Here is a 27,841-nt window from a genome sequence, read left to right on the forward strand (position 1 = left end):
TCTTGGAGACGCGTTCTATCTTTGCACTTTCAAAATTCCGCTGTTTAAAAAGCAAATCTGTTGTGGCACGACCGCAACTGCCTCTTAAAAGGAATGGAAGATGAGACTCTGATTGATTTATTGCACGTTGCACCCAAAAAAACACCCATTACTCATTAAGAGAATAGGGACAACCCATTTAGACCATGGGCCCAGGTGCGCCAACCGTTTTTCCGTCGTTAAAATAGCAAAAGTGGATTTGGACACGCCCTGAGTGCACCTGCGCTGTGCGCTTTACACTGTGTTTAGATCGTTAAAATAGGGCCCATTTTATTCCCATATACTAGGGGTGCTCCGATCACGATCGGCCGATCGTTATGCGCATCTCGTCAATAAAGCCGGTTATTTAATCAGCGGTTAATTCCATCAGGTGCCTGATTTCACATAGAGCAGCTGTTACTACACAGAGCCATTGTTAATAGAGAAGATGCGCAAATCACGTTAATTTTCAGCGTTTTTTGGCGCATCTTCTCAATTGCTCTATGTGAAATCACGCACCTGATGGAATTAACCGCTGATTAGATAACTGGCTTTACTGACTAGATGCGCATTAACGATCGGCCCGATCGTGATCGGAGCACCCCTACCATATACAGAGTGTAATGGTGTACCCTTATTTTTCTGTAAACATGAATATTAACAAAACATTGTGCTTCTGTAAAATAGAGAAAACAAACCGGATGTGCTTTCTGCCATATCTGTCTGCGCGAACATGTCGAGTTTGGGATGAAATGCAAAGCTCTAAAAGCAGGTGCAGTTTAGCTTTCCCCTGTCCGAAACTGATGGTTTATATTTACAATAAGCTACATATAATACATATAAGACTGAATCCATGAAGGGATAATAATGAAGATGTTTATAGTAAGATGTTTATATTATCGCGCTTTGGTTCATACTTAATTACTAATAATTAATTATTATTACAGCAAAAATGGGATTTTGTTCCATTCCTAACTTTTTAATCTGAGGTTGAAAAATAGTGCTATTACCATCAGTGCTATAAGTCTAAGTCTAAATATTCTTCAAAAGCAGCATCAAAAAGCAGTAGGCTCACTGGCAGTTCAGTTCCTGAAATTAATTAAAAAGAACAAATTTATTTCCCGGAATTTATGTGCAACAAACTAAACTGAAAAATACTGACGTAGATATAATTGAACTTATCTGATCTAAACTACACTGAACTGAAATGAACAGACCTGAAAATAATTGAAAATGAACACAACCGAAAATAAAAAATATATTTTGTGGAATTTAACTTTATCAAACTGGACTGAAAAATACTGCGCTAGATTGAACTGAACTAAATTCTTCAGAATTAGACTGAATTTTTTTTTTGAAAAGAACACATACATTTCGTGGAATTTAAATGAATCAAACTTGACCTAAAAATACTGAGCTAGATTTAACAGAACTGACCTGAATGAAATTCTACTGAACTAGAAATTAATAGAAAGGTACTGAACTCATTTGAAAAGAACAAATGTATTTTGTGGAGTAACTGGACAAAAAAATACTGAGCTAAATTGAACTGAACTGGCCTGAACTAAATTATGTAAGTCACTTTGGAAAAAAGCGTTTGCTAAATGCATTAATGCAATTCAATTTGGGGAAATCATGGCCTGGTGGTTAGAAAATTTTGACTCCGAGTCTCAGTGGGTTCGAGTCTCGGGTCTTCATAGAATTTAAATCAAACCAGACTTTAAAAAAAAAAAAAAAAAAAAAAAAAAAAAAAAACTAACTAGATTACACTGAACTGAGCTGACCTAAAATATATTGAACTGGATTTAAATGAATAAAAATAAACTGAATTATTGCTGAACTGAAATGAAGTGAACTGTACTGAACTCAAATGAAAAGAACAAATGCATTTTGTTGCATTTATATAGAAAATCTGAGGACGCAATAAAGCTCAGGCAGAAGAAGGCATGTGCTGGTATTCGTAATGCAATATATCATGGTAATAAATATGCACTATATTGTTATCGTGGACACTTCTAAATACTGTGAATAATTATACATTACAAATTATTCAGAATTTGGAATGTATTTTAAGAATACTTTTCCCATGAACTGGTCAAAATGCACAACAGCACTGTATGTTGTTTAAAAGATGCATGTACCGCTCTGACATAAACAGGCATGCATGAGAAGGACATGGGGAATACGTGAGAGACGCGCTGAATGAAAACACATTCACTCTCTGACAGCAGATGGCGCTTAACTGCAGAAAATTCTGTCCTTACCCTGGAAACCCCGTAAATAAAGCAGCTGCACTACTTTCTAAAACATATTTAAATTAATTTTAATAGCCATTCAGATTTGTGTATTCGCTATGATGTTCATCACAGTGCCACATACTTATATATTTAGACTTAATAGGCTATTTATTTTCAAACTTTTTTTTTTTTTTTTTTCATTTTAATCTGGACTACAACATGCCATAGATATTGTTTGAACGTGTTTTGATTCTTTATTGTTCATTCACACTTTACATTAGGGCTTCATTAGTTAACATTAGTTAATTCATTAGTAAACAAGCTGCCAATGAAAAATTCTTCTGAACATTCATTCATCTTAGGTATTCCACTATATAACACGTTGTTAAAATAAAAAATTGCAACTGTATTATTTAATATGCTAACATGTACTAAGAGTTGTATTTCTTTTTAACAAAGTTTAATAATTTCTCATTGTGAATGTTAATGCATTACCTATGGTTAATAATGACATCTTATTGTAAAGTGATAGCTAGTGGTCTTTATAGTTCTTTTGCACTTTAATCTGTGTAAAACATTTAACTTTATATATATTTTCTGTATTGCTTTATTGTATAGTTATTTTTGTTTTAAGAAAAAAGTTATTAAACCTTTTATACTGTATTATGACCAATTTCGTGATAATACGTCTACCGTGATAAAAGCATTGAGCAATTAATCACAACATGAACATTTGACACCGACATATCCCTAAGCAGAAGGTAAGAGAAGCAGAAAGAGATGTGTGTACTTGTCTTCCTGCTGGCTCTCCTCGTTGTCACTGAGGTCGTCGTCGTCCACCAGGTGTCCGAACGGCTCTGAGGAGATGGACACCATGTTGGACAGGATGACCCTGCTGTCGCTGCTGCCGGTGAGCAGCAGCTGGTCGTGAGAGTGATTGTACCTCACACTCCACACCCTGAAACACACAGCACAGTGTCACACACGCCTGCGTTCCTGTCCCCACTCATCCACCTCTTCCTCGGTCTGTATAAGCCTCGGGCACAGCCCTCATAGCCAGGGACTGTGGGAGGATAACTCAGCTGTCAGCAGTAAAATCTGTCTCAGTCAAGACTTCTTCCTAACTAATCTGTCTCCTATCCCAAAATATTCCCTAATGCCTCCCAGCCTGTGGCTCGGCCGAACCCCTGTCGCTGCAAACACAAGAAATGAGAAACATGTATAAGACATCGTTGTTGTGGCTCTTTCCTATCTAAATAGGATCAAAACGACTATGATTGATCCGGCGCCTCTATCTTTGAGAGATAGCATCCTGTGGCTGACAAGCTCTCATGCCTTGATTGGTGCGTGCGGGAAGCGATATGCATGATTCTGAGGCAATTATATCCAGTGACTCACACCTACGAGCAGATACTCTCTCACAATCACACACACACTCCTCTTTCTTCACTGAAATAGATCTGCAGTGAGCTACATCCAGCTACGCTAACACACCCCAGAGCACTGTAACACACAACTATAGCATCAGCAAGATGTAAGAGCACAGATGTACACACACTAATTAAAATACTGTCTTCTACATTTAAGATAACCATGTTGAAACCTGACATGCATAGATACAATTCCACAGGAAGGCTGGCTTTACCGCCTGGTTTAAAGGAAGATGTGAAAGATTGTGCTAACACAAGCCTCAAACCTCATGAAAGACCATTATCTTTGATGTGAATGAAATACAAGTACATCTGTGTCTGCAAAGGTAAGTCACATTAGACAGATTAACGGCTAATTAACAGAGATTTCACACATGGGCATTTCAGCTAATAAAAAGCTATTGCTGTGTATCATTTACCACTGATATAATGAACAGGACACAACATACAGGTAGTCTCATTATTTTAATGATTCGATTCTGTTTTGTGTGTAATACAGACAACTTTTAAATACACTATAGTTCAAAAATGTAAGATTGTTTAATGTTTTAATGTTTAAGTCTTTTTTACTTTCCAAGGCTGCATTTATTTGATTAAAAACAGTAACACTGTGACATATTATTACCATTTAAAATAACAGTTTTCTATGTGAATATATTGTAAAATGTTATTTATTGCAGCATCATTACTCCAGTCTTCAGTGTCACATGATCCTTCAGCAATCATTTTAATGTGCTGATTTGCTGCTCAAGAAACATTTATTATTATTATTATTAATGTCGAAAACAGATTGACTTCATATTTTTTGAGGAAATTGTGATAGCATTGAAATGTTTGGGGCAAGTAAGATTTGTTTTTTAAAAGATAAACATATATTTTTATTCATCAGGGATGTACTGAAGTGATGAAAATATAAATAAAAATATAATAAAATAATATATATATATATATATATATATATATATATATATATATATATATATATATATATATACATATACACACACACACACACACACACACACACACATTCATCTAAGGACCCTGAAAAAAAAAATGCATTACAATTTCTACAAAAATATTATGTTTTCAACTTTGATATCAAGGACTATTGTTAATACTTGAGCACCAATAATAACTAAGCAGCAAATCAACACATTAGAATAATTTCTAAAGGATCATGTGTTACTGAAGACTGGAGTAATGATGCTGAATATTCAGTTTTTCATCACATAAATAAAATACATTTTAAAATATACTCACATAGAAAATAGTTATTTTGTTTTTACTATATTTTTTATAAACTAAAAAAAAAAAAAATATGCAGCCTTGGTGGGCTTTTTAGAAAAAATAAAAATAAAATAATAATAATAATTATTCCAACTAAAAGTATTTGACCTGTAGTGTAAGTGCACATTTTCAGCCTGATTGTGCAGTGATGGTGTGTGTGTTGGAGTGTCTAACCAGTGAGAGTGCTCCTCCAGACACTTGACGGGTTCGTTGATGTGACGCACGTCCCAGAACTTGACTTTACAGTCGTCTCCGCAGCTGGCCAGGTAATACTGCTTGTTGGGGTTGAAGTCCAAGTCTCGCACCAGCTGCCCATGAGCGTTTTCAATGCAGTAGATCTGACTGTGAACAACAAAAACATCACATCACACTCTCAGACCAACACAAATGAGAACGCAAATGAACAACTGAGAGAAAGATAGAGTGATGAAGAGAGAAGCAAAGACGATAACTAGAGGAACAGACAGAGCAGGAAAGGGAGAAATAAGGATAGAGTGTTTCTCATGAATCAAAAGCAGCCTGAGCGTCTGGGTCTGAAGGTCAAACCTCCATCAAGCCTCATATAAAAGTGTGACAAGCCATAAAACACAGGCTGCTGGCATCCTCTTGCAAGGTGATGACTTCCTGGGCTACAGGCTGGATTTGCTTGTTGCTCTGTGTGTGTGTGTGTGTGTGTGTGTGTGTGTGTGTGTATGTTTGAGAAAGAGAGTTTTATAGGAACTCAGGCTCATCTGTATGGACTAAACAAAATCCAGATGTATTACTACACCATGACGTCTGGATTTTTCTACTCCCATTAGCCGGCTATCTTGCCAAACACTCTGACAATTAACATGCTAATTAAAAATCTCATTAAAACAGGAAGTGAAATATTTGACATGTGAGAGTGTTTGGAGCTTCAATTAAGTCTCCATTCAAGTCGAGTCTAAAGCAGCCACTGGAGAGCCATGTTAACAGTGAATGTCTTGTTTCATGTAGTGGGAACATAACATCAATAGCAGAAGACACTAACAAATATTTTGGCCATCGAATAATCAGACATTTATTTATTTAAATATTTTTTTTTTTTTAATATCAGCGTTTTTTTGTAACAGACATATGCTATTTAATATCTTTCTCAGTGTTCTCTGGGGCTGCAAATAACAGCTATTTTGGCAATCGATCAATTTGACAATTATTTATATTTTAATCTATTTAAAAAAATTAATTCCCTATTCCTTATTTTAAAATAATTTGATTATGTTGTTATTCTATATCTTACGGAGTGTTTTCCTTCCGTTAATTGTAAATGAAAAGAAAAACAGAAATATTTAATTTTATATTTCATCTTATTATTTAAGATTTCAATTAAACATGTTTCATTTATTGATCTACAACAAACTTTTTGTCACAAAGTTCTCTCATTTTCGGTCAATAGTGAAACGAGGGCTTAGTTCAATATAGCAAAATATACAACTTTTAATTTTCTATATAGGACAGAAATAGTAGAGTAATATGCTATAAGCTTTAAAGGGGTCATATGATGCGATTTCAATTTTTCCTTTCTCCTTGGAGTGTTACAAGCTCTTGGTGAATGAAGAAGATCTGTAAAGTTGCAAAGATTAAAGTCTCAAATCCAATGAGATATTCTTTATAAAAGTTAAGACTCTGCCACGCTCCTTAAACGCCTCTTTTAATTAAACACGCCCCACATGTCTATGTCACTATGTGGAAATATTTGCGTAATGCCACCCAAATGTTCACACAAAGAAAGAAGGCATGTTTTCAGTAACACAGTTAGTGTTGAAGCAGTCGTGTCAGGGAGATGTGTGTGTATCTAGGTGAAATCAAAAGCACTTTATTTGGCCTTCTGAAAGTAGATGCATTTAGGAATCTTTAAGATTACTTACAACAGAACAGCAACGCATTTTATGGACGGCCGTTTCGTGAACCTATGAGAGGAGGTCATTCTGACTTCGCTACGACAATCTGCCGCTTCTGAACCAGTTACTATAAGTATGTTTTGTTATTAGTTTAAGTATTTGCTATTGAATGTTCAAATGCAGAGTTTTGCGTGTCATGCATTTTGCATGCCAGAAAATACAGACTGTTGAATAAGTTCCCAGAGTTGAGGTGCACAGTTTTATTTCAGAAACAAAAATTGTGTTCGAAACTAGAAATATTTACTTGACGATTGACAATCCAACTGAACTGAGACTTACCTCAGACTCCAAGTGAGAGCCTCACAAACAACACAAGTCTTTAGCTCTACAAAGAGAAATCTTTCTCAGAATATTGTGACAGTGTTTATACATAATGGTATGTACTCAAATGTCCTATTGGGTGGCATTTACAGAAAGATTACAGAATCATATTAATCAAAAGTATCAAAGTAAGCCATAAAAAAATTAAATGATTATTTAATTCAAGTAAAAACGAAGTTATGGTCCAACTACATTAAATGACCTTATATACTATGTACTTAACCGTTTGACAACATATACTTATGTCCATACTTGTAGGTCCATTGTAATTACGTTAACACTTTAGGGAACACATATACACTAGCTGATATTACTCGTTATTAATTACCATGCCTATTACTAGCATACTGGTGGTTTATTAGTACTTAACTAATAGTGAATTGTGTTCAGTATTCTGAAGTGTCAAGTTTCACCATAATTACATAACAACATGTAGTTGTGCGTTGAATCCATAGTCTTTTAGATATTTAATGTTAGTACATAATAGTTGTACTAACACTGAATATAAAGAGTCACCCAATATACAGTACAGACCAAAAGTTTGGGCACACCTCTAATTCAAAGAGTTTTCTTTATTTTCATGACTATGTCACATTGACAGAGTCACACTGAAGGCATCAAGGGCTATTTGACCAAGAAGGAGAGTGATGGGGTGCTGCTCCAGATGACCTGGCCTCCACAGTCACCGGACCTGAACCCAATCGAGATGGTTTAGGGGTGAGCTGGACCGCAGACAGAAGGCAAAAGATCCAACAAGTGCTCAGCATCTCTCGGGGAACTCCTTCAAGACGGTTGGAAGACCATTTCAGGTGACTACCTCTTGAAGCTCATCAAGAGAAAGCCAAGAGTGTGCAAAGCAGGAATCAAAGCAGAAGGAGGCTACTTTGAAGAACCTAGAATATGACATATTTTCAGTTGTTTCACACTTTTTTTGTTATGTAAATAATTCCACATGTGTTAATTCATAGTTTTGATGCCTTCAGTGTGAATCTCCGATTTTCATAGTCATGAAAATAAAGAAAACTTTGAATGAGAAGGTGTGTCCACACTTTTGCTCTGTACTGTATATATTTAAACTACTGAGGTCAATGACCAGCTGATTGGTCACACATTCTTCAAAATGTCTCCTTTGTGTTCAGTAAATAATGACAGAATTTTAACTGTATCCTGGACTATCCCTTTAACACTAAATGTCCTTTAAACATCAGGTAAACAAAAAAAAAAAAATCTGTGTGTTTTACAGGTTGCTCTTGACAAATGGACCAGGCTCTATGCTGATATTGTTGTATGTCCTCTAGTTGGCCTTAACAGAGGAGACCTCTAGCAGACGGACGGGTTGTGAACTTTCTCCCTCTCCCAGTTCAGGATCAGAGGACGCGTCCCGAGCCACAGCCAGGGCCGACCCAGCCAAGGAAATGGAGCAAGAAATGAGGTTAGCGGCACTGCTCCTGAGTCCTTCATGCTTGTAAATGTGAAATTGGGACCCGATAAGGCAAAGCCTGGATGAGCACATGCCACACAGAATCGGACAGAGATTAGTTTGTGTTGGTCCTTAAGCCTGCGGACACGAGTCCCCTGCCCAATGTCCCTCTCCTGGCCGCAGAAGTCATTATGAGCCGCTGTTCCGCACTGCAGCGAGGCAAGGCTGGCTGATAAATGGACGTGGCTGAGCGGATCGGGCTGCGGTTCCCCAGCGCTCTCGGAGCCGGACCGTTGTTTCCATGGCAACAGCCAGGCACATGACACTGAAGTGAGACAGGCTGCATGGAAGAGCTAGAGGCCTGATGTCTACAAGGAAGACGGTTTAAAAGCATGTGGATTTCAAACAGCTTTTGAACGCTCTGCAGGAAATGGCACTTTCTAAAGGCTACGGGTTATTAGACAGACAGCAGGAAAGTTAAAAGGTCAGGAGACAGTATGTGGATGTATGTAGTTTGAGACACTGAGAAGACGTCCCGTGTAAAAACACTGACGTGTGTGGCTCACATCGAAACAGGGGATATAGCTTTAGTTTAAATGATTTTAAACTAAATAAATACTAAAAATACTAAATACTTATTTACTTTTTTTTTTTTTTTTAAATACGTAATGATATTGGTTTTGCAGGATCTAGAGTAGGTTTGACATGAAATGGCTGAGGAGAAATACAAAATAACAATTCAACTGATCATTCATCCATATAAATTAAATAAATTCATACAAATTAAACAATATATTATTTTTTACATGTAAATGTTAAACTGTGTTTATAGCAGTTAATTTGATTATTATTATTATTATTTTTTTTATAATTAATCAATCATATTCATAACACAAACACACACACACATATATATGTGTGTGTGGGTGTGTGTGTGTGTGTGTGGTGTGTGTGTTTTACAGAAGCACAGATAAACAAATACCTTTAAATCTGTTGTATTAGATGTTAAATCTTTTATCTGAAAATATGTATTTTAAAGATACAATTACTTATTGTAATTATTGCATGTTTATTCTTTTATTTTGTTATATACATTACATTATATTTTTTGTTACAGCAACACAATTAAATTCCATGTTATACCCTTTATTTTAACTTCTAATTTTTAAATAATTTGTATTGCATGTTTCATTATATTTAAATTTTTGTACTTTAAACATTATTTTTACTATTATAAAATAATATTATAAAAAAAAAATTAAAAAAATCATAAATGAACAGCTTTCAACCTAAAATGGGAGATAACACATTCTAACATGCAGTACATACAGTTTCTCATGACCCTCTAAAACCTTCATCTTGAAAAAAAAAAAAAGTTCATCACTGTCTAAGTGTTCCCATTGGGAATATTTGACATCATTCTAGAGAGAGAGAGAGAGGAAGCATTTATGCTAAAACTTTTGATGAAGCCATTTAACACCTTCCTCTCTGAGCTGTAAATGAATGTGCTGACGTCTCCTGAGATCAGTGCAATCAAACTGCAGGGCATATTCTCACGCAACAGTTATCATACGACCTCAATCTATCACAGACTGCTCTTTCTACCAGAGGATCCTCCGTCAGTGTTATACACAGGATCATATTAAAGTTATCTCACCTTTGTAGGTTTAATACATAGTTTGATATAAACTGCATTACAGATGGAAATATTACAGATTTATCTTGATATGACATTCATCATGTAATGCTAAAAATAATTAACAGAAACAGTACTTTTTAGACTATACCAAGTGTACATGGTGTCAAATGTTTGCGGGAAAAGTTTCCTGTTTTAACATCATGCGATAATAATGCAGTAAGAATTCACCTCTCAAGCGCTTTACTGTACTTTGACACAAACTCTGTCCTGTGCATCTCAATCATCCTCATCTACTGGTCTTCATTTTTCTCTCTCATCTCATCTCATCAGTTCTGACTGTTTTCCAGGGATCAATAGCGCTGTGATTATTATTCCTCCAGCAGAGCTCAAGTGAACATTCATTTCTCTAGGCACGTAGCTTTTCTAGAAGCTTCCCTGCTCTCACTAAAACACACGCTGGATCACGAGAACGGCACAGATCACCGTATCAAACTAAGACTATTGTGATACATTTCTTTCAGGTGTGATGTTTGACACTGAAGATACATCTTGAGTCTGAAGTTCAAAACATTTAGTAAACAGAGTACCAAAACCTTCCAAGGGAATACCATTATCATTATGCATTTTTGGACAAGTACCATGAGCGTGACATGGATTTCTGATAACTTAGAGCACCAAACCTAATGAACTACCACAAATTACTACCTACACTACTGTTCAAAGTTTGGAAGAATTTAGTACTGTGCAAATAATCGGAAGGGATTTTCATGCGCATCTTGTCTGTAAAGCCGGTTCTATGATTAGTACCACAGAATGGAGCGGCATTTACTACAAAGAGCTGTAGAGCACAGACAATATCGCGTTCATAATTGCAGGCAACTCATCTAACGCGATATTGTTTAGCTTGTCAGTGAACATCTACAATCTATACAGTATGTGTAAAAATGTGGTCTGCGCTTTGTGAACTCAAACTCAAGTTTGTATAGTAAAAGTTTGAGATGCTTACAAAACAGTAGCCATGCACACAGTACCCAAATGACGCTCCTCACGTCTTACCTCATGCTCCGCAGGTCCCAGCCTCGGATGGCCGTGTCATTGGCTGTGGCCAGCTGCGTGCTGTTGTGATGTGGGCTCCACTTGCCTGTTGTGAACTTCAGCTGCCCTTTGCCCTCCAGGGTGGCGCTGCTCGAGATCTGTGGGAGGAAAATCGATCCACATCTCCATCAATGGTTGCATATTCACCAGCAATTTCAGGCAAACCTACTCACAGTCTTTGACAGACACAGAATATATCAGCGCATATGAGCCAAAAGGAATAAATGCTCTCAATGACACAAGTCAATGTAGCTGAAGAGAAAAGCATTGTTTATACTGGGAGTTCAATGCAAAAGGGGCTCTAACTATGGGAAGACTTTGTTGGCTTTCTGGCTTTCTGCTCGTGCAATTATACAGTGGCCTTGGTTCTGGAAGTATCATCCATTATTTCAATAGACAAGTCTCTTTTAAAGCATTATAAGCCATGAACCAAACCAACCAGCTATGAGATGAATCACAACATTATAAACTTTGATTTGAAGCAAAATGTGTGTGTGTGTGTGTGGGGGGGGGGGACTTAACTTTAAAGGTGCTATATGTAAGATTTTGTCTCTACTAAAGCATACAAATACCATAATATGTTTGCAGATATTTAAGAAACATGCTAAGTTAACATACTTGTTCATCAGAAAAACAATGCTAGTCAGTTATTCTCATTTGAAATTGTGTGTTCTGTGCCGGAATGTCAATCTTTGTTTTGGTTTGTGAAACCTGCCCACTGCCAGTTTACCCAATTGATTTCATTTCATTCATCGTCAAGTGCACTCGTTCCTGTTGGTGTTGTCAATCTGGCAACCTCCATGTGTCAAGTCTGGGTGAAAATAACCCTCTCCAATATTTTGAATTTGGACTGCAATATCTAGTATAACCACTGGGTGTGGATCCTACATCCAGCACCTTTCATAAGGGTAAATCAATCCCATGAAGCATTACAAATGATGAATCACGATAAAAAAAAAAAAAAAAAGAAAGAAATATAAAACAACACATTTCAAATGTATTGCAAAAAATGAAACTGTAAAAATAATAATATTAATTATCTGAAAAATGATATTTCATGCTTGTTACGTGACACTTTCAAAGTGAAATGTCCAGTGAGTGATGTTAAAAACTAGATGAATGTGAATCTGGCAATGTTTTATTATGTTGGTCGTTGTACTGCGGCACTTTGGAAATATGAAGTGAGTGGAGCTACAGGTCAATACTCTATCGTAGCAAACTTGAGTTAAAACAAACAAAAACATTTGTTGAAACAACCAAGGTATATCATCGTGCTTCTGCAAGTACTCTTTTTCCATTACTCATGTTTCATGGGACTCATACCCGAGCGCTTCGCAATGCAACTGCAACGCTGTACCAGATGTGCTACTGAGCAAGTTTACTATCTTAAAAAAACATACAAATGGAGCTGTTTATGTGATGCATACATCAAAATGCATTAGTTTAAAAAATCCTGTAATATGATAAAAGGGTTTGTAGCTTTTAACGAAGTATTGTGTATGGAACTGCATTAAACTATGCCTTTATTAATTGATAATTTGCATCTGTAATTAATTTGTGTGAAAACGAATAAAAGTTATTTGTGTTTTACTTCCTCTAGTGTTCATTTCAGCTGGAAACTGCAGTGAAGTGTACGTATAGTTACGTTTTTGAAGATTTGCAATAATAAAGGTAGAAGCATGTTTAAGGTAATAAAAACCAGAACATCTGAAAAGTCACTAGAAAAAAAAAAAAAAAAAACTGACACGTACTGCTAAATGAATCAAAAACTGGTCCTTTATCTAATAAATAATCACAGCAATGAGTGATAGCTTTGTTATTTGTACTCCACTGTGGTTGTGAAAGCCTGTGAGAAGCAGTTTTCACGTTCTCTGAACCTCTGCTGCAGATTTGTCTTTTTTCAGAGTTGTTACTGTGCTGTAGCTCATCGACCACAGAGAAAACAGATTCAATATTCCAGCATAAGCACCAGCCTGAGCTACTGAACAATAACATATTGATCCACCTTTTGATCACCGGCCCATCTAGACAACATTTTAATACATAATAAAAGCACACGTAAAACAATAGGGATCATCATTTTTTTGTATCATGCTACTTTCTATAATAATCTATTTTGGTTAAATGTTAAGACAGCATCACGTGTCCTTTGCTGAGGAGAAGAAATGCAGAATGCATTCCAAAAAGCTCACTAGAAAGTTCAAAGAGATGATTTTTTTATTTAAAAAGATATTTGTATTGTTTATATAATGCCAAAGCATATATAACAACAACTCAATATCGAAACATTCATAAACCAAGATTCACTTGAGAAGCAAAATGACTTAAGAAAATGCATCAATTTATTTTATGCAAAAACAAGCAAATAAATCTATCAACAGTGCATGAAAAATAAGGTTGTTTACTCTTTGAATTGCGTTTATTTATTTATTTTGCAGTGATTAAACTCTAATAGAAGTCTCACTGTTGCCTATGTAGAGTGTTCCAAAACAGTCACTTATCATGTTAGGATGCTGGACATGTTGACAGAAGACAGAAAGCTTTTGGAGCTTAAGTGTGCAAATGTTAAGTGGAGTAAAGAGTTAGCCAGGATAACAGTATCAGTGTGTTTGTTTGGGTTTAGCAGGTGAACGTGTGTCAGTGTGCTTCTGCAATGAAAGGCTTAATAAGAAAACACTGAATGCTTCCTCCCTTTGAACCTTATCCACTGCTGTAACTCATTAGAATGTCTTTTTAGAAGTAGGGTGACCACCTATCCAGCATTTTGTGGGACATTCCTGAAGTTGAGAGCTTTGTCCTGCGTCCTGCAAGACGTAAGCATTGTCCTGCCTTTCAATTTTCTCAAAATATGAATTTAATATCACATCAGTTTCCAACTATTCTCGAAACCATTTCTAAGATTCAGTCTCTCTGAACCCCTCCTATCTGTGAACCTACTCTGCTCTGATTGGTCAGATGGTCCAGTCTGTTGTGAATGGTTCTTTTTTTAAAAAAAGACAGTAACTTAATTTATCATGCACTTTCGGCTTTACAACTTCGCATTTCGTTTACATTCACATACAGCTACATTACAGACTGCAAGAAAGGCAGTATTCGAAATGGCATTATAGGGTCACTTTAAGAGTGTACTGTTGAATATTTTCTCAGCCAGTTTGTTTGAGAACACTTCTTCCTTTGGAGAAAACACCCCAGATACATGTAGAAGAGAGCTTGGTGGCTGCTTCTCGCCTCCTTCTCTGTTTGTGGGATTCAGCGATATCTGAATAGAAAGAACACTGGCAGACGCAGCGTGGTGATAAACACATCAACCTGAGCTGTTCTGAGCTCGGAACAGAGGGATGAGCGGATGGGGGAGGCTGACGAGTGTGTGTGTGTGTTTTGTGAGGATGGGGGCGGCATGAGGGAAGATTTGCATGAGGCAGATTAGCATTCTTCACGACACCGCTGGAATCTGAGCGCTTTCCGAACATCCTTTCTGTCTCTCTCTTTCTGCCTCCCCCTCATTTCCCTCTCTCTGGTGTTTTTAATGGGCGCTGCACTTAGCAGGCCTTGCCACTCTATAACCTTCTCTCACTTTGCATGCAAAGCTGACAATAGCAGGACCTCATGGAGTGGCTCAGTGTGATGTCAACCACGGGCCTTTTCTCCAGCCACCATTGAGAGCATGCAATGATTCGTCAAATGTTGAGTCAAGGTTATGTTCGTAAAGGCTTGTGACACCGTGGTCTGTGAGCACCGGTCCAGCAGGCATTAATTAGTAACGACTTCAGCTGATTATTAATGAACATTATGTGCAAAGCTGTTTCTTACTAATAGCACTGTCAGTGAACCAGAGAGGTTTCTCCTCATTATGAATATCAGACATTTAGAACCCTGTGATTTCTGCAATGTGGAAAAAAGAATCAGAAAAATGGAATTGAAAGTGTAACGTGGAATGTCACAGAATTTGTCATATGTTGGATGAATACATGCACTTTATCTGGATTTCATTTGAGAAAACTATCATCAGATAGTTATCTACATTTGTAAACAACTCATCAAAACTGTCATCTGTAAATAGCGCATAAGCACCTTCACATTTCTGTCTACTGACATTTGATTTTTCTCTTTATTTTATTACTATATCGTTTTTTTATCACTTATCGTCTATTCTCTTAATTTTTAGTTATTTTATTACCTTAAACTACATGTATGTTTGTACTTTCTGTACTGAAAGCTCCTGACACCAGTAGTAGTTCCTTGTGTGTGCAAACACAATTGGCAATAAAGCTTTCTGATTCTGAGATACACACAGAAACTCAAACGTCTTTACTACAACCCACCAAATTATTGCACATTCTTTGCTTTGCGATTCAAGTTTGAGTGCATGAAGACATGTCACACCAAAGTTTTCATCAACAACACCAAATTAAATTGCTTCTCATGTTTCATCCTCATTTGTGAAGTGCAAAATTGGTGGAAGTGTGAATGAGATTTAGAGAGCTATGGCAGATGGGAAGGTTTTCGGTAGGTTAATACATGAAACTGTGAAAATCACATTCATGTTTTACATTTAAGCATCTAGCAATATCTTTTATCCAAAACCACTTACAGTAGAGGAACAAACAAAGCTACAGCATGACTGCACAAACATACACAAAGTGCATAAGCATGGTCGTACCCATGGACCTCAGTATTTTGTCTTAGATGTATAATAAAATTTGTGAAATAACCGAGATAACTGTACTTTGGTGAGTCCAAGATATTGTACAATGTCAGGTTAACTGACTTTCTCACATGTCAAAATAACTGAGATGGCAAATCAAATCAAAGATGACGGGCATTACCGTTATTTTTACCAAATGTGGAAGCCTAATGTCCAGCACAAAGCTTCAGTTTTAATAGTCTAAAAGTGAGACGTAAGTAAACATTTAATTTCTGACGACTGTGTTATGACAGAAATGTTAAATGACCAACAGTGATATCCAGGGATGCAACCAACTCAACTGGAGCCATTTTCAACACATTTTCCACATAAGATATAGATAAGTTCACTTGCTTTGGTCCGGACCAAATACAATGTAGATTTTTTTTGGTTTGGTGTAGTTCGCTTTCACACTGCCCTTTTTGCAAGTGAACCAGAAATTGTAAAAAAATCGAACGCGTGCTAAGGCAATCAATTAATTGGACAGAAATTTTCAAGCATACAAGAGTTGGTTTGGAACCGGACCGAGACCACCTCTTCAGCTAGGTCTTGGTGTGGTTGTTTGGTCCACACCTGTGTGCGATTGCTGTATTCACAGCTGCCCAAAAGATCCGCAACAAGGGGGGAAACGAACTTGAGTTTGATTCAATCAAGACAGGTGTGAATACACCCTAAGAATGAATGTTTGCATATTGCATTTAATTAACCTTTTCCTCATAGCAATTCATGAAATTCATTTATCATTCTCAGACCTACACTAGATCATAATAAAACTTTTTGACTTTGATAAGGGTTTATAGGTTGTGGTTCAGACAGTCATTTACCCCATCAAAAGAAAACTTTTATTTGCACGTGGAACAAATTAATTACCTTTTTTTCATATTTATTGCTTTAATTTTCCCTTTTTGACAAGAAATCACCACCCACCCAACAGACATCTTAAAATACAAAAATGTATTAGGGGAAATAGAATTTTCCCCATGAGTCATTTAGATTTTTGTTTTCTGAGTAATTTTTCATGTAAAGAAAAACATAAACATTCTTCAAAATACCTTTTTTGTGCTCCTATAAAAAACATCCTTAATCCTTAAAAAAAAAAAATCCTTAACACCAATTCTATCTACATTCACTAGCAAGTCTAACAGCTATAGACATTGTATTGTCTCAGTGAAAACTAATGGGAACTGTAAATGAAAATGTTAGAAAACTGAACGTGGTGCCTTATATAGTTGATATGGTGTGCCAGTATAATGGCTTCAGCACTGAGAGAAGAGAAGAGAAACACAGCAATTATGAAAATAATGAACCTCACCGTGGCCTTGGTGGAGCTCTCCTGAAGGTCCCAGAGCAGCACGTGGTTTTCAGCCAGAGATATCAAACGCTTCCCATCACCCATGGGCTCCCATAATACACTGCAGGAGACATGAGAGAGGACATTAACAATAGATGACCAGAAATGCAGTCATGTGCATTTACACTATCCTGTGGAATATATTATTTATATAATAGAATGTTTGAATGGTACTCTGTGCATATGTACTGTACGAAGAATGCAGAAATGGCTATGAGGTGTACAACAATGAACCAAAATACAGTCTACACATCTATTATCATTTGCTATCCAGACATCAGAGGCAACAACAGAAAACATCTGTGTGAGAGAAAACGTATATTTTCTATATGAGAGGTCAACTGCAACATCCAAACACAGTTGAATAATCATTCAACCTTAACCCAATCAGGTAAATCTATCATAATATCATAAAAACAACTAAAGACATATATTTTAGTGAACAATTTAGATGAACAATTTATGGTGAATAATAAAAATATTTTAAATGAATCTAATTCTAATCCATTATTAAGCAATACCTCCAACAGACCTTTTTTTAACGTTAAAATTAAAACAATTTAGTTTCAATGTTTACAAATATACATACAGATACTTAAATTCCAAAATAAAATAAATTCAGTGATCATAATCCAGTATATGAATGAATGCATGAATTAATTTTGAATTTTTCAAAAATTATATCTGGTGTCTGAATAATTTTTGGTTTGACTGTGAATTCATTCTTGTTAAAATTACAAAGTAATTCAGTCAAGAACAGTAAGTGATTTTCTTTCTTTAATTTTCTTGGATTACCATTAAGGACACCAACGGCAGCTAGTAATTATGCATGGCCGCTTTAAGAGACAATGCATCCATTATAATAATACACATCTGATTTATTTTTCTGCTGTTTACTTTCACTTAAGACGTAACCAAGATTTTTCTCGAACATACTTTCCAAGACGGGTATTTATTTTTTGTCAGTACAAGAGCAAAGGCAAATTCAATATAAAGGTGTGTGAGCATTAACTGGCCCCCGGACATCACAGAGATTACGGCATCATTACAGAAATGTATTGACTGACCTATATAACACAGTTTGCTTTCGTTTCTTCTCAGGCTCCAATTGATCTACAGCGGTGGCTCTGATAAGCCATCACATAGCCATTAGCCTGTCTCACGCTGCCATCGCTACACGCTCAGCACGTCCCATGCACAAATTCTCACAAATGCTCCACTGGACACAAAGTGCTCAATGGGCATTGATTAAGAGGTGTACGCTAGCTCTCAAAATGAAGCAATTTGTTTCGGCAAGCCACTAAAAAAAATAACAAAACACAAGTCTTTTTGGGAAATTTTTCATTGATATTTTCTCTATTCTCTTCAGGGAAGCATAAACTGGAATATTTTCAAAACAGACAAATATGCACTTTTTAAAAAAGAACCGAAAAAGCTTCGGAAAGACGTGAAAATTCCCTATGATCTCACATGGTCAGAATCTTGTCTATTTGAACAACATGTACAGCAACTTATATTTAAAGGCAGGTATGTGTGAATTCCATCTGTGTCTGACTAACCAAACTCCATGCATACTGAGCTGTTGTGTTCAGCAAGAGCTACCTGTGAGGAAACATGAAGCCTCATTCATCTTAAAACAGACTGTATTAGAAGACTAAACACATTATTGAGACCCCATCACATACAACAAAACAAGCAGACCCCTGAATCCATACAGACCATATAAATACAATATGCTTGATTGTACATAAAATAAACCTAAATATGATCAACAATGCAGCAACTGCAAAGTTTTGCGCTTTTCAGTGCAAGGAAAATCAAGTCCTTACACAACCAATACTTTGTTTTGCTCCTTGTCCAGTGTCTTCTTTTTCATGACTAGATCACTGCAACTCACTCTTTGCCTATTTACCAACACCTCTCTAGAACGCATGTAAAATGCTACTAGTTGACTTATACCCAATCTTTGGATCAACACTTACATTTGGTGCTCTACACTGGCTTCCAAGTAAGTGTTGGAACTACATTCATGGCCTTCTCTGGCAATGCTGCCAAAAACCTGCCAGAACAATTTCACTCCGTCATCACACTACAAAAACTGAACCACGCCACTCTGATCAACGGTACCTTACCAGGGTGAGGGTGTATGATGTTGATCAGAGTGGCATGGTTAGGTTATGTAATGTGATGACTGAGTGAAATTGTTGAGTGGAATAGCTTGTGCAATATCCCATTCAATTTCTCATAGCTCCTGTCATGGCCTTGAAGAAGTCATTGGCCAAACTTTTCTACTAGACCATTTTGCTTTCACTGGTTTCTTCTAAATTCTCCCTCCAGAGCCAATACATCTCTAAAAGGAGGAAGCTTTTGGTTGCCTCAAAGACCAGAACGATGTCTGATATCAAAGTAGTCTGTATCAACTTAAAAGAGTAATATATGTGAATGATCAATGCATACTCTTTCTCTGCATTACCAGTATCGAGATATCCCAATTTATTTGTCAAGAAAAAGTACAATGTGTCATCCGGATGGATTTTCGACAGCTCCATGGCTCGAGTGCACTTTTCTGTTTTCTCTAGTCATGCAACACTTAAAAAACACCCTTTTAATGTATAGACAGCCAACCTTTTGACACCTTATCTTGTCAACGGTGAATTATCCATTTAAGTCCCTTTCCAAGGCTACTGAGACCTACCAGGCAAATGCAGATGCAAGGACCAACACCTTGAGCGCAAGTCAAGTTGCTTTGGATAAAAGCATCTGTGGTGGTTCCTGGCCCTGGCTGCTCAGGAGCTCATTCAAAAGTAATCATCTCAGAGGAAGCACACTACAGCCTCACCCTCCCCATCCTAGGCTACCTTTGTGTATCTGGGTTCTTTGTACATCATCACCTTTCTTGCCAGAGACTAAGACATAGTTTCATAGTTAACTCTGGTGAAAACTGCTTACCTGCGTGCCTCACCACATACACCAACCATAGCTAAAAAACCCGGATGCCATGCAGGCCTTGTAATTTCCAGGCAGCTGTGACTAGTCGACTGCTCTCAACCAACCAACTGCTGTTGTGGCCTTACAGAGTTAGTTAGCTGTTAACTTTTTTAATGTGGCTGACACTCCATCTGAATTAAAAAAAAAAGGGTTAGGTTTTCATCTTTTTTTTAGGTTTTCATCTTCAGTTCTCTCTTCACAGCAGTTCAGTCAATGTACTGTTTGAGTAAATGAATTACTCCGGGATATTGGTTTGTTTGAACTCAGAGAGAGTGTCAGCCACATTAAAAAAGTTAACAGCTTAAGTCATTTGTGGATTAATGCGTATTGGAGATGCGAACCGTTTCAAACGATTCAGTTCGATTTGGTGAACTGGTTCAAAAAGATCCGGTTACATCGAATGATTCATTCGTGAACCGGATATCACAAACTGCTTTGTTTTGAACTCTCTCTCTCACAACAGACATGGAAGAGAAGACAATGCTGAATAAAGTCGTAGTTTTTGCAATTTTTGGACCAAAATGTATTTTCAATGCTTCAGAAAATTCTAACTAACCCTCTGATGTCACATGGAGTACTTTGATGACTTTTTTCTTACCTTTCTGGACATGGACAGTATACCGTACATACAGTTTCAATGGAGGGACTGAGAGCTCTCGGACTAAATCTAAAATATCTTAAACTGTGTTCTGAGGATAAAGAGGAGGTCTTACGAGTTTGGAACGACATGAGGGTGAGTTTTTACATAATTTTGATTATGGGGTGAACTAACCCTTTAAGGCTGCTGTTGAAACATTAAGAGCAGTGACATGGACTTTGTTGGTTCACTTCCTTGCCCATCCAGTCAGCTTCAATAGGATCCAGAATTCTAGTACTTATTTTTTAATGACTGTCAGGTAAGTAGTGAGGCCTAGAATGTTGGATGCTGCACTCCAATTTTATTGGAGTCAGTAAAAACCCAGTGTTATGGCTTGCATTGAGGGGTGAATCTGCAATTCCTTCAGTTCTCCCAATCCCATCTGACTTTGTCTTGTCCCACACCTTGTTTGACCTCACAAGAAGGCACATCCCAGGTGCACACAAAGGAGGCAAACATCCAGTTTCTCATGTTTCTTTTGCTGTAACCCTTTGCGCTTTCACCTCCATATGCTTCTTCTCGGTCGTGTCTGCATCTCTTCCCTCCTTTAACCACTTTTACTTACTTGATGTTAACGATTCCTTCCTGCATCTCACTGATACTTTTGTGACCACTGGAACAATTTCAATGTTCCAAGAGTGGTAACAGCACACGTCAAATAACCCAGCCAATGTGACCCAATATCTCCTAATGTCGCTTTCTTCTGCAGTGCTCTTGTGGTCAAAAACACAATCAAAAAGATCAGCAACACTTCAGACAACCGCAAATTGTTCACAATATTCTCCTCCTTTCTTCTGTCTTGCCACTATCCGTTCTGACTGGTGATGACTTGGTCAGATTTTACGAAGGTGGTGACCATCAGCAAAAACCTTAGTTCAAATTCACAACCAACCACCACCCACGCTGTTCTCCTCCTTCTGTCCTCTAACATAAGTCTCTGAATTTCTTCATTTTCAATGTCCTATAACTTACAACATATGCCTTAACATCTACAAAGTTGTTTGCCACTTTCACTTCAGTCCTACCTCAAAGACATATCCTACAAGGTCTCCAGTAGAGCAGGGGTGTCTGAGTTACATCAGCTCATCAGTAATCCTCTTCAATTTGCACAGCCTAGCTGGACAAAAATCATAAAGGCACATGGCTCCTCCTGTCACTGATTCACAGCTCTATCTGTCTTTCCAACCTTTTGATCCTAATGTCTTAGCTCACATCTCTGATTCCCTTTCAGACCTTGCAGCCTGCATGAAGAAGTGTCAGTTTTTTGTTTAAGCTCAAAAAAGACAGAGCTCCTTCTAATCCCAGCAAACCTGTTAGTCAATCACAACGGCACTATACAACTGTGTTCCACAACTCTGAAGGCAATTAGGACAGTAAGAAGAATTGACTACTGGATAACGCTGTTGGCCAACATGACTAAATCTCTCCAGATGATTCTGAATGAGGCAGTGTTTATATCCTTTAATCAGCCAACAAGGACCCACACACAGCCCTCTTGGTCTAATTTGTTACCTAAAGGAGAGCTGTACCAATGCTGACCTTCGGGACTGACACTGGAAATGCACTGCCTTATTCAATTACACTCTTACAGGGGCATGTTCCTTCACGCTATTTATGGTCAGTGAACATTTTGTGCCTGGTGGTTCCTTCACAATGGGGTACAAAGTCATTTTCAAGAACCTTCACCCTCTCTGTTCCACTGTGGTTGAATGGGCTGCCAACCTCCACCCAAACTGCTGAAACCAAACACTATTCTCTGTTTATCTATTTTTGTATGTTTCATTTCTGCTTTAGCTAGTGTGCCAATAAAATGTACACTTGAAACTCTGAATACTACAAAGCAATCTCTACCCTAGGACTCAAACACACGGTACTATGGCAAGACAAGACACATGCACACAGTATTCACAAACAGAGGAAAACAAGTGGTAGAAACCACTAATAACTTGAATTTGAAAAAGACTGTCATTGAGTGAACTTCTATTTCTTAGAACTGCTATTTTTCTCTCAACAAAAAAAAGCAATTACATTCTTACAGCCTTTTAATCGTCTTCAGGAGAAGACACACACGCTCCAAGCTGCCATGATGTTCATGGTCATGATGCCTAGGCTAAGAAATGTCCCATTATTCATCAGTCTCAATTTAGAACAGCTGCATGTGGGTTATTTACGGTTTATTGTAATTCAGGTATGCTGTTCCATCATCAGGCTATTGTTGATCAAACACTGCATTTTTATAAGTTGTCTATGTTATAGTACAAACATTGCAGTTTAATCAATCTGGCGTCTGTTGTTGATGGTTCCAGTGCTGTATCCACTGTCCCCTGGCAGATGGATGAATGATGGGGGAAACGAGGTGTTAGGAAAATCTTCAATCAACCTATTTCTGATGACAGAGTCAAAGCTCATTTGTGTTTGTGCATATTCAAATATGCAACGTGTTGCACCAAGTTAAACGCCAGTGACCCCAAAATGTGACCAACTGAGACATGCAATGTGTGAATTTTGCACAAATTGCCCGTTTAAAATAAAAATCAGTTTTGGTGATATAGAACATAACATAACATTTCATAACAGCTCTATCTCCAAAGTAGAAAGGGTTTGGAAGATCATCACAAAGACATTTTTTTTTTACTATTCTTTTAAGCTTTAATTTGGCCATTTATCTTTCAGTACAGTGGGAAGGAGATCTGAATTTATTGAATTTTTTAGCTTAACTGAAGCAAAATTCCATTAGGTTGTGCCGCTCCCTCATCTGATGGATGTGAGCATGATGGCCTGCCATTTGGCAAAAGCTTCAAAACACAACCAGGATTTTCTATTCTGCATTGTGAATTATGGTGCATGAAATAAAGCATGTGAATGACACAAAAGAAATGTGCAGAGGTTGAAAATAAAACCAAAACAGATGGATGCATGAAATACTGAGCAAATAGTTATCTGTAACGTCTAGAAAAAAAAACAGAACAATAGATTGAAGGGAGGCAGAGCCAAAATGCTGCAAGAGACGGAGACAAAGCGAGACAGAGAGAGAGCACTGGAAATAAAAGCCATGACGAGAAGGATAGGAAGCTAGGAGCTAGGAAAGAGGGAGAGAGAACAGGGAAGCTGCAGGGTTAAATCGATAGTGTGTGGCGTACCAGGCCACGCTGCCGTGGGCCGTGTTGTCAAGGTGACAGAGGAGCTCCAAGGTCTGCGGGTTGTTTGATGAATCATCGGGGGACTCGTGGCTGCCTGATTCCCATTCCGGGGGCATCCTCCACACCGCAGCACATGTGAGCACTCGACTCTCAGACGCTGGCCGACAGGAAACACACACACAGAATCTCACATGAGCATGCATGCACACAAAACAGACACAGCCACTTAGGCTCATTTGTAATCCGAAGCACAAAAACCAAATAGAACAAAGATGCTGAGTCTTCAGATATGCAGATATTATTTGAAGGTTAATGTACATGATGCTATATATTCACGGGAATGTTTAGGGTTCTTTTCTTATGTATGTGCGGATATGAGCAGTACAGGGGTGTGCAGCTCTGTTCTCTCAGTAGTGAATACTGCCTCTAGGGGACAGATCACTCATGATGCTTTTATTATTTCATAGACTCAGCTTTAGAATTGAAAATAAATAAATGTATAAAAGAATAAATAAATACATAAATAAATAAATGACATGGACTAACAAATAACAAACTAACAATAAAAAAATCCTTCTAAAGTATTTGTTAATTTATTCACTTGTGAAGACTTTCATTTAACACTCTATTGTTTAAGACAAATAAAAAATTAAATAAATAAATACATAAATAAACATAAATCACTACATTACTGATTTGGAAATGCTGAAATCTGTATCACTTTGAATTTGTTAACATTCGTTAATTAAATGGCATTAGTTAACATGAACTAACAATGACAATTATTTCAGAAACATTTATTAATTTGAATTCATGGTTACACTTTAGAATAGGTAACACTTGTTAACTATTAACTACGACTTTTCTCTCAATAAATTCTTAATTTGCTTCTTATTAATAGTTAGTAAGGTAGTTGTTAGGTTAAGGTATTGGGTTAGATTAGGGATGTAGAATAAGGTTAAGTAGAATAAGGCATTAATATGTGCTTAATTAGCACTAATACATGGTTAATATTCTAGTAATATGTATGCTAATAAACAACTAATAGGTGTAACCCTAAAATAAAGTGTTACCGAATTCATATAAATTCAACAAAAGTATATATTTTTTCAATCAAAATTGTTGTTCAATGGTCCTGAGCTGACACGAACTAACACTGAACAATATTTATATTAGCTTACATTAACAAAGACAGATAAAGATGTAACAAATGTATTGCTCATTCTTAGTTAATAGCAGTTAATGCACTAACTAATATTAACTATTGGGACCTTCTTGTGCTGTGTTACCAGGAAATCTGAATGCAAAAAAAAAAATAATAATAAATAATTAAAGCCACAAGACACAGTGTAAGTATTTTGACTTCTTTACCAGTTTTAAGCACGATATTTACATTTCTGTACTTTATCATGTTATTATTAACAAAACGAGAACCTTTAAGCCACAACATTTTCTAGAAAGCACACAAACATATTGTTATTTAAAAAATGAAGACAGAAATAGGCAGCAGCTTCTCTTCTGATGTGTGGGGAGGGGAGAATAAGTGTTCGCTTCGGAGTAACAGCCGCTTTGGGAGACACTCAGAAATGCACATCAGCACTTTCTGTATCATACTGCTAGTTATAAGTTACTCGATAAAAACCTGTAGCCGATATTACACATTTAAAACAACATATGGCTTGTGCAGTATCTCAAGTATTGAGCTTACAACTCGCACTGTAAGAAAAAGAAATTCACTGTAAAGAATAAATATGTTTCTGATATTATGGGATGCCTGTATATTTTACAACTTTCATTAAGTGATATACGTATATACCTTATTTCAACTACCAAAATCTGCTTTTTACTTTTAAATGTCCAGATAACCAGCATAATACAAAACAGAAAGCCACATGGGGAATGTGCATATTTAAGATGGCAATGCAATACATAATATTATATTTCTTAATATTAATTATATCACAACATCTGTAGTCAATATTAGGGGTGCACGACGAATATAACAGATCGTTTTGTGCCTTTATATATGTATCATCACGAGCCGCAGGGTTTAATTTGGTTTTGCTTGTGTACGTTTTATTTTTGTTTGTTTGTTTTGTATGTTTTTGCCATGATTCCCATCCACTTACATTATAAGACTGGCAGACTGCAACAGTTTGAGCTAAACATTTCAGTTTGTTTACTGTTCTTCAAAATTCCTGTATCACAGGTTACAAAAGAAATATTAAGCAGCACGACTGTCTCTAACTCAAGTGACACTGAAGTCTGGAGTAATGATGCTGAAAATTCAACTTTGATCACCGCAATAGTTATTTTAAATTATGGTCAAAACAGAAAACCATTCTTTTGAATTGTAATGATATTTCACAATATTATAATTCTTTCTGTTTTTCTGATCTGATGACTGTAGACATGATCATGAAGAGACTTCTTTCAGAAAAAAAGATAAAAACTAGTAATGTGTCCAAACTTTTGACCAGTACTGTATAAGTAAAAATAAACAAGGTTTAAAATGTAATAATGTATGTGCTCACGCCATTTACATTTTTTTAAATGTTTGTGTGCTGCTGCACATCCCTGTATGTGTAATAAGCAAAGTGTATGCATGTTGTGCACCCGCCTATAGGTGCATATTACTAACACACTCTTTAAATAACAAAGAAAAAATATTGTGCCAGGCTTTAAACAAGGTTACAGTTGGTCAAAGGCGCAGTCTATTTCAGTTACCTCAAAATAGCAATGTACCTGGCATGCACCTGAACACAGCTTGTTTTCAGACCTGCAAGCCCATGGGCGCACAAATGGGCTTGAATGCATCTGCTATTTAAACAGTGTGGCACAGGACGTGAAAATGACAACTGCGTCAGGCTGAAACTAGCAGAAAACACTTGTGGCGCACCTAGCGCAGCATTGCACCGGGTGTATGATATGGCCCCAAGTCTACTGAAGTAAATCTACTCTGCTGTTTGGTTTGTTTGTCGGACAAAATGTCTGATTCGACGTCATGATTGGTTAGCGAGTCGTACTCCCAATCGAAAGGTTGTGAGTTCGTGTCCCGGGCCGGCAGGAATTGTGGGTGGGGGTAGTGTATGTACAGTTCTCTCTCCACCTTCAATACCACGACTTAGGTGACCTTGAGCAAGGCATCGAACCCCCAACTGCTCCCCGGGCGCCGCAGCATAAATGGCTGTCCACTGCTCTGGGTGTGTGTTCACAGTGTGTGTGTGTGTGTTCACTGCTCTGTGTGTGTGCACTGCTCTGTGTGTGTGCACTGCAGAGCACAAATTCTGAGTATGGGTCACCATACTTGGCTGAATGTCACGTCACATAAGTGTCTGTTTTAGACAAATTTCAGTTCAACTGTAAATCTGTTCACACATCACAGTTTGTTAATGTACTGCATAACATTGACTAATCCACTAATTCCGCTATTAATTGGTAGATTTCATACTGTGGTTCTTTTTCTGCTGCTAAAGCTGTTGAAATGGCTGTTTAAGTGTGCGTCAGAGTCAGAATAAAGCTGTTCTCAGATCAGATGGTGGAGTGCGGGTGATGATGGAGGCAGACTCAGTGCCGCCCGGCTACTCCATTAGCTTTAATGTCACGGTAATTACATTCCTCTTTTGAACTCCACTATGACATCTTGCACATTGGCCTCATCATAATGAA

General features: G+C 37.1%; 1 protein-coding gene across 1 annotated transcript in view; it reads right to left on the reverse strand.

Annotated features, from left to right (window-relative positions):
• The window catches only part of LOC128031386 (EARP-interacting protein homolog), a 36,765-nt gene that overhangs the window by 3,183 nt on the left and 5,741 nt on the right, over nucleotides 1-27,841 (reverse strand). The window contains exons 4-8 of the mRNA XM_052619617.1: nucleotides 24,173-24,329; nucleotides 17,369-17,468; nucleotides 11,334-11,470; nucleotides 5,150-5,317; nucleotides 3,046-3,213 (exon numbers count right to left, since the gene is read on the reverse strand). Of these exons, the coding sequence (XP_052475577.1) occupies nucleotides 3,046-3,213; nucleotides 5,150-5,317; nucleotides 11,334-11,470; nucleotides 17,369-17,468; nucleotides 24,173-24,329 (730 nt within the window). The remainder of the gene's footprint in view (nucleotides 1-3,045; nucleotides 3,214-5,149; nucleotides 5,318-11,333; nucleotides 11,471-17,368; nucleotides 17,469-24,172; nucleotides 24,330-27,841) is intronic.

This window comes from Carassius gibelio, chromosome A17 (assembly GCF_023724105.1).
Source record: "Carassius gibelio isolate Cgi1373 ecotype wild population from Czech Republic chromosome A17, carGib1.2-hapl.c, whole genome shotgun sequence".
Classification (NCBI taxonomy): domain Eukaryota; kingdom Metazoa; phylum Chordata; class Actinopteri; order Cypriniformes; family Cyprinidae; genus Carassius; species Carassius gibelio.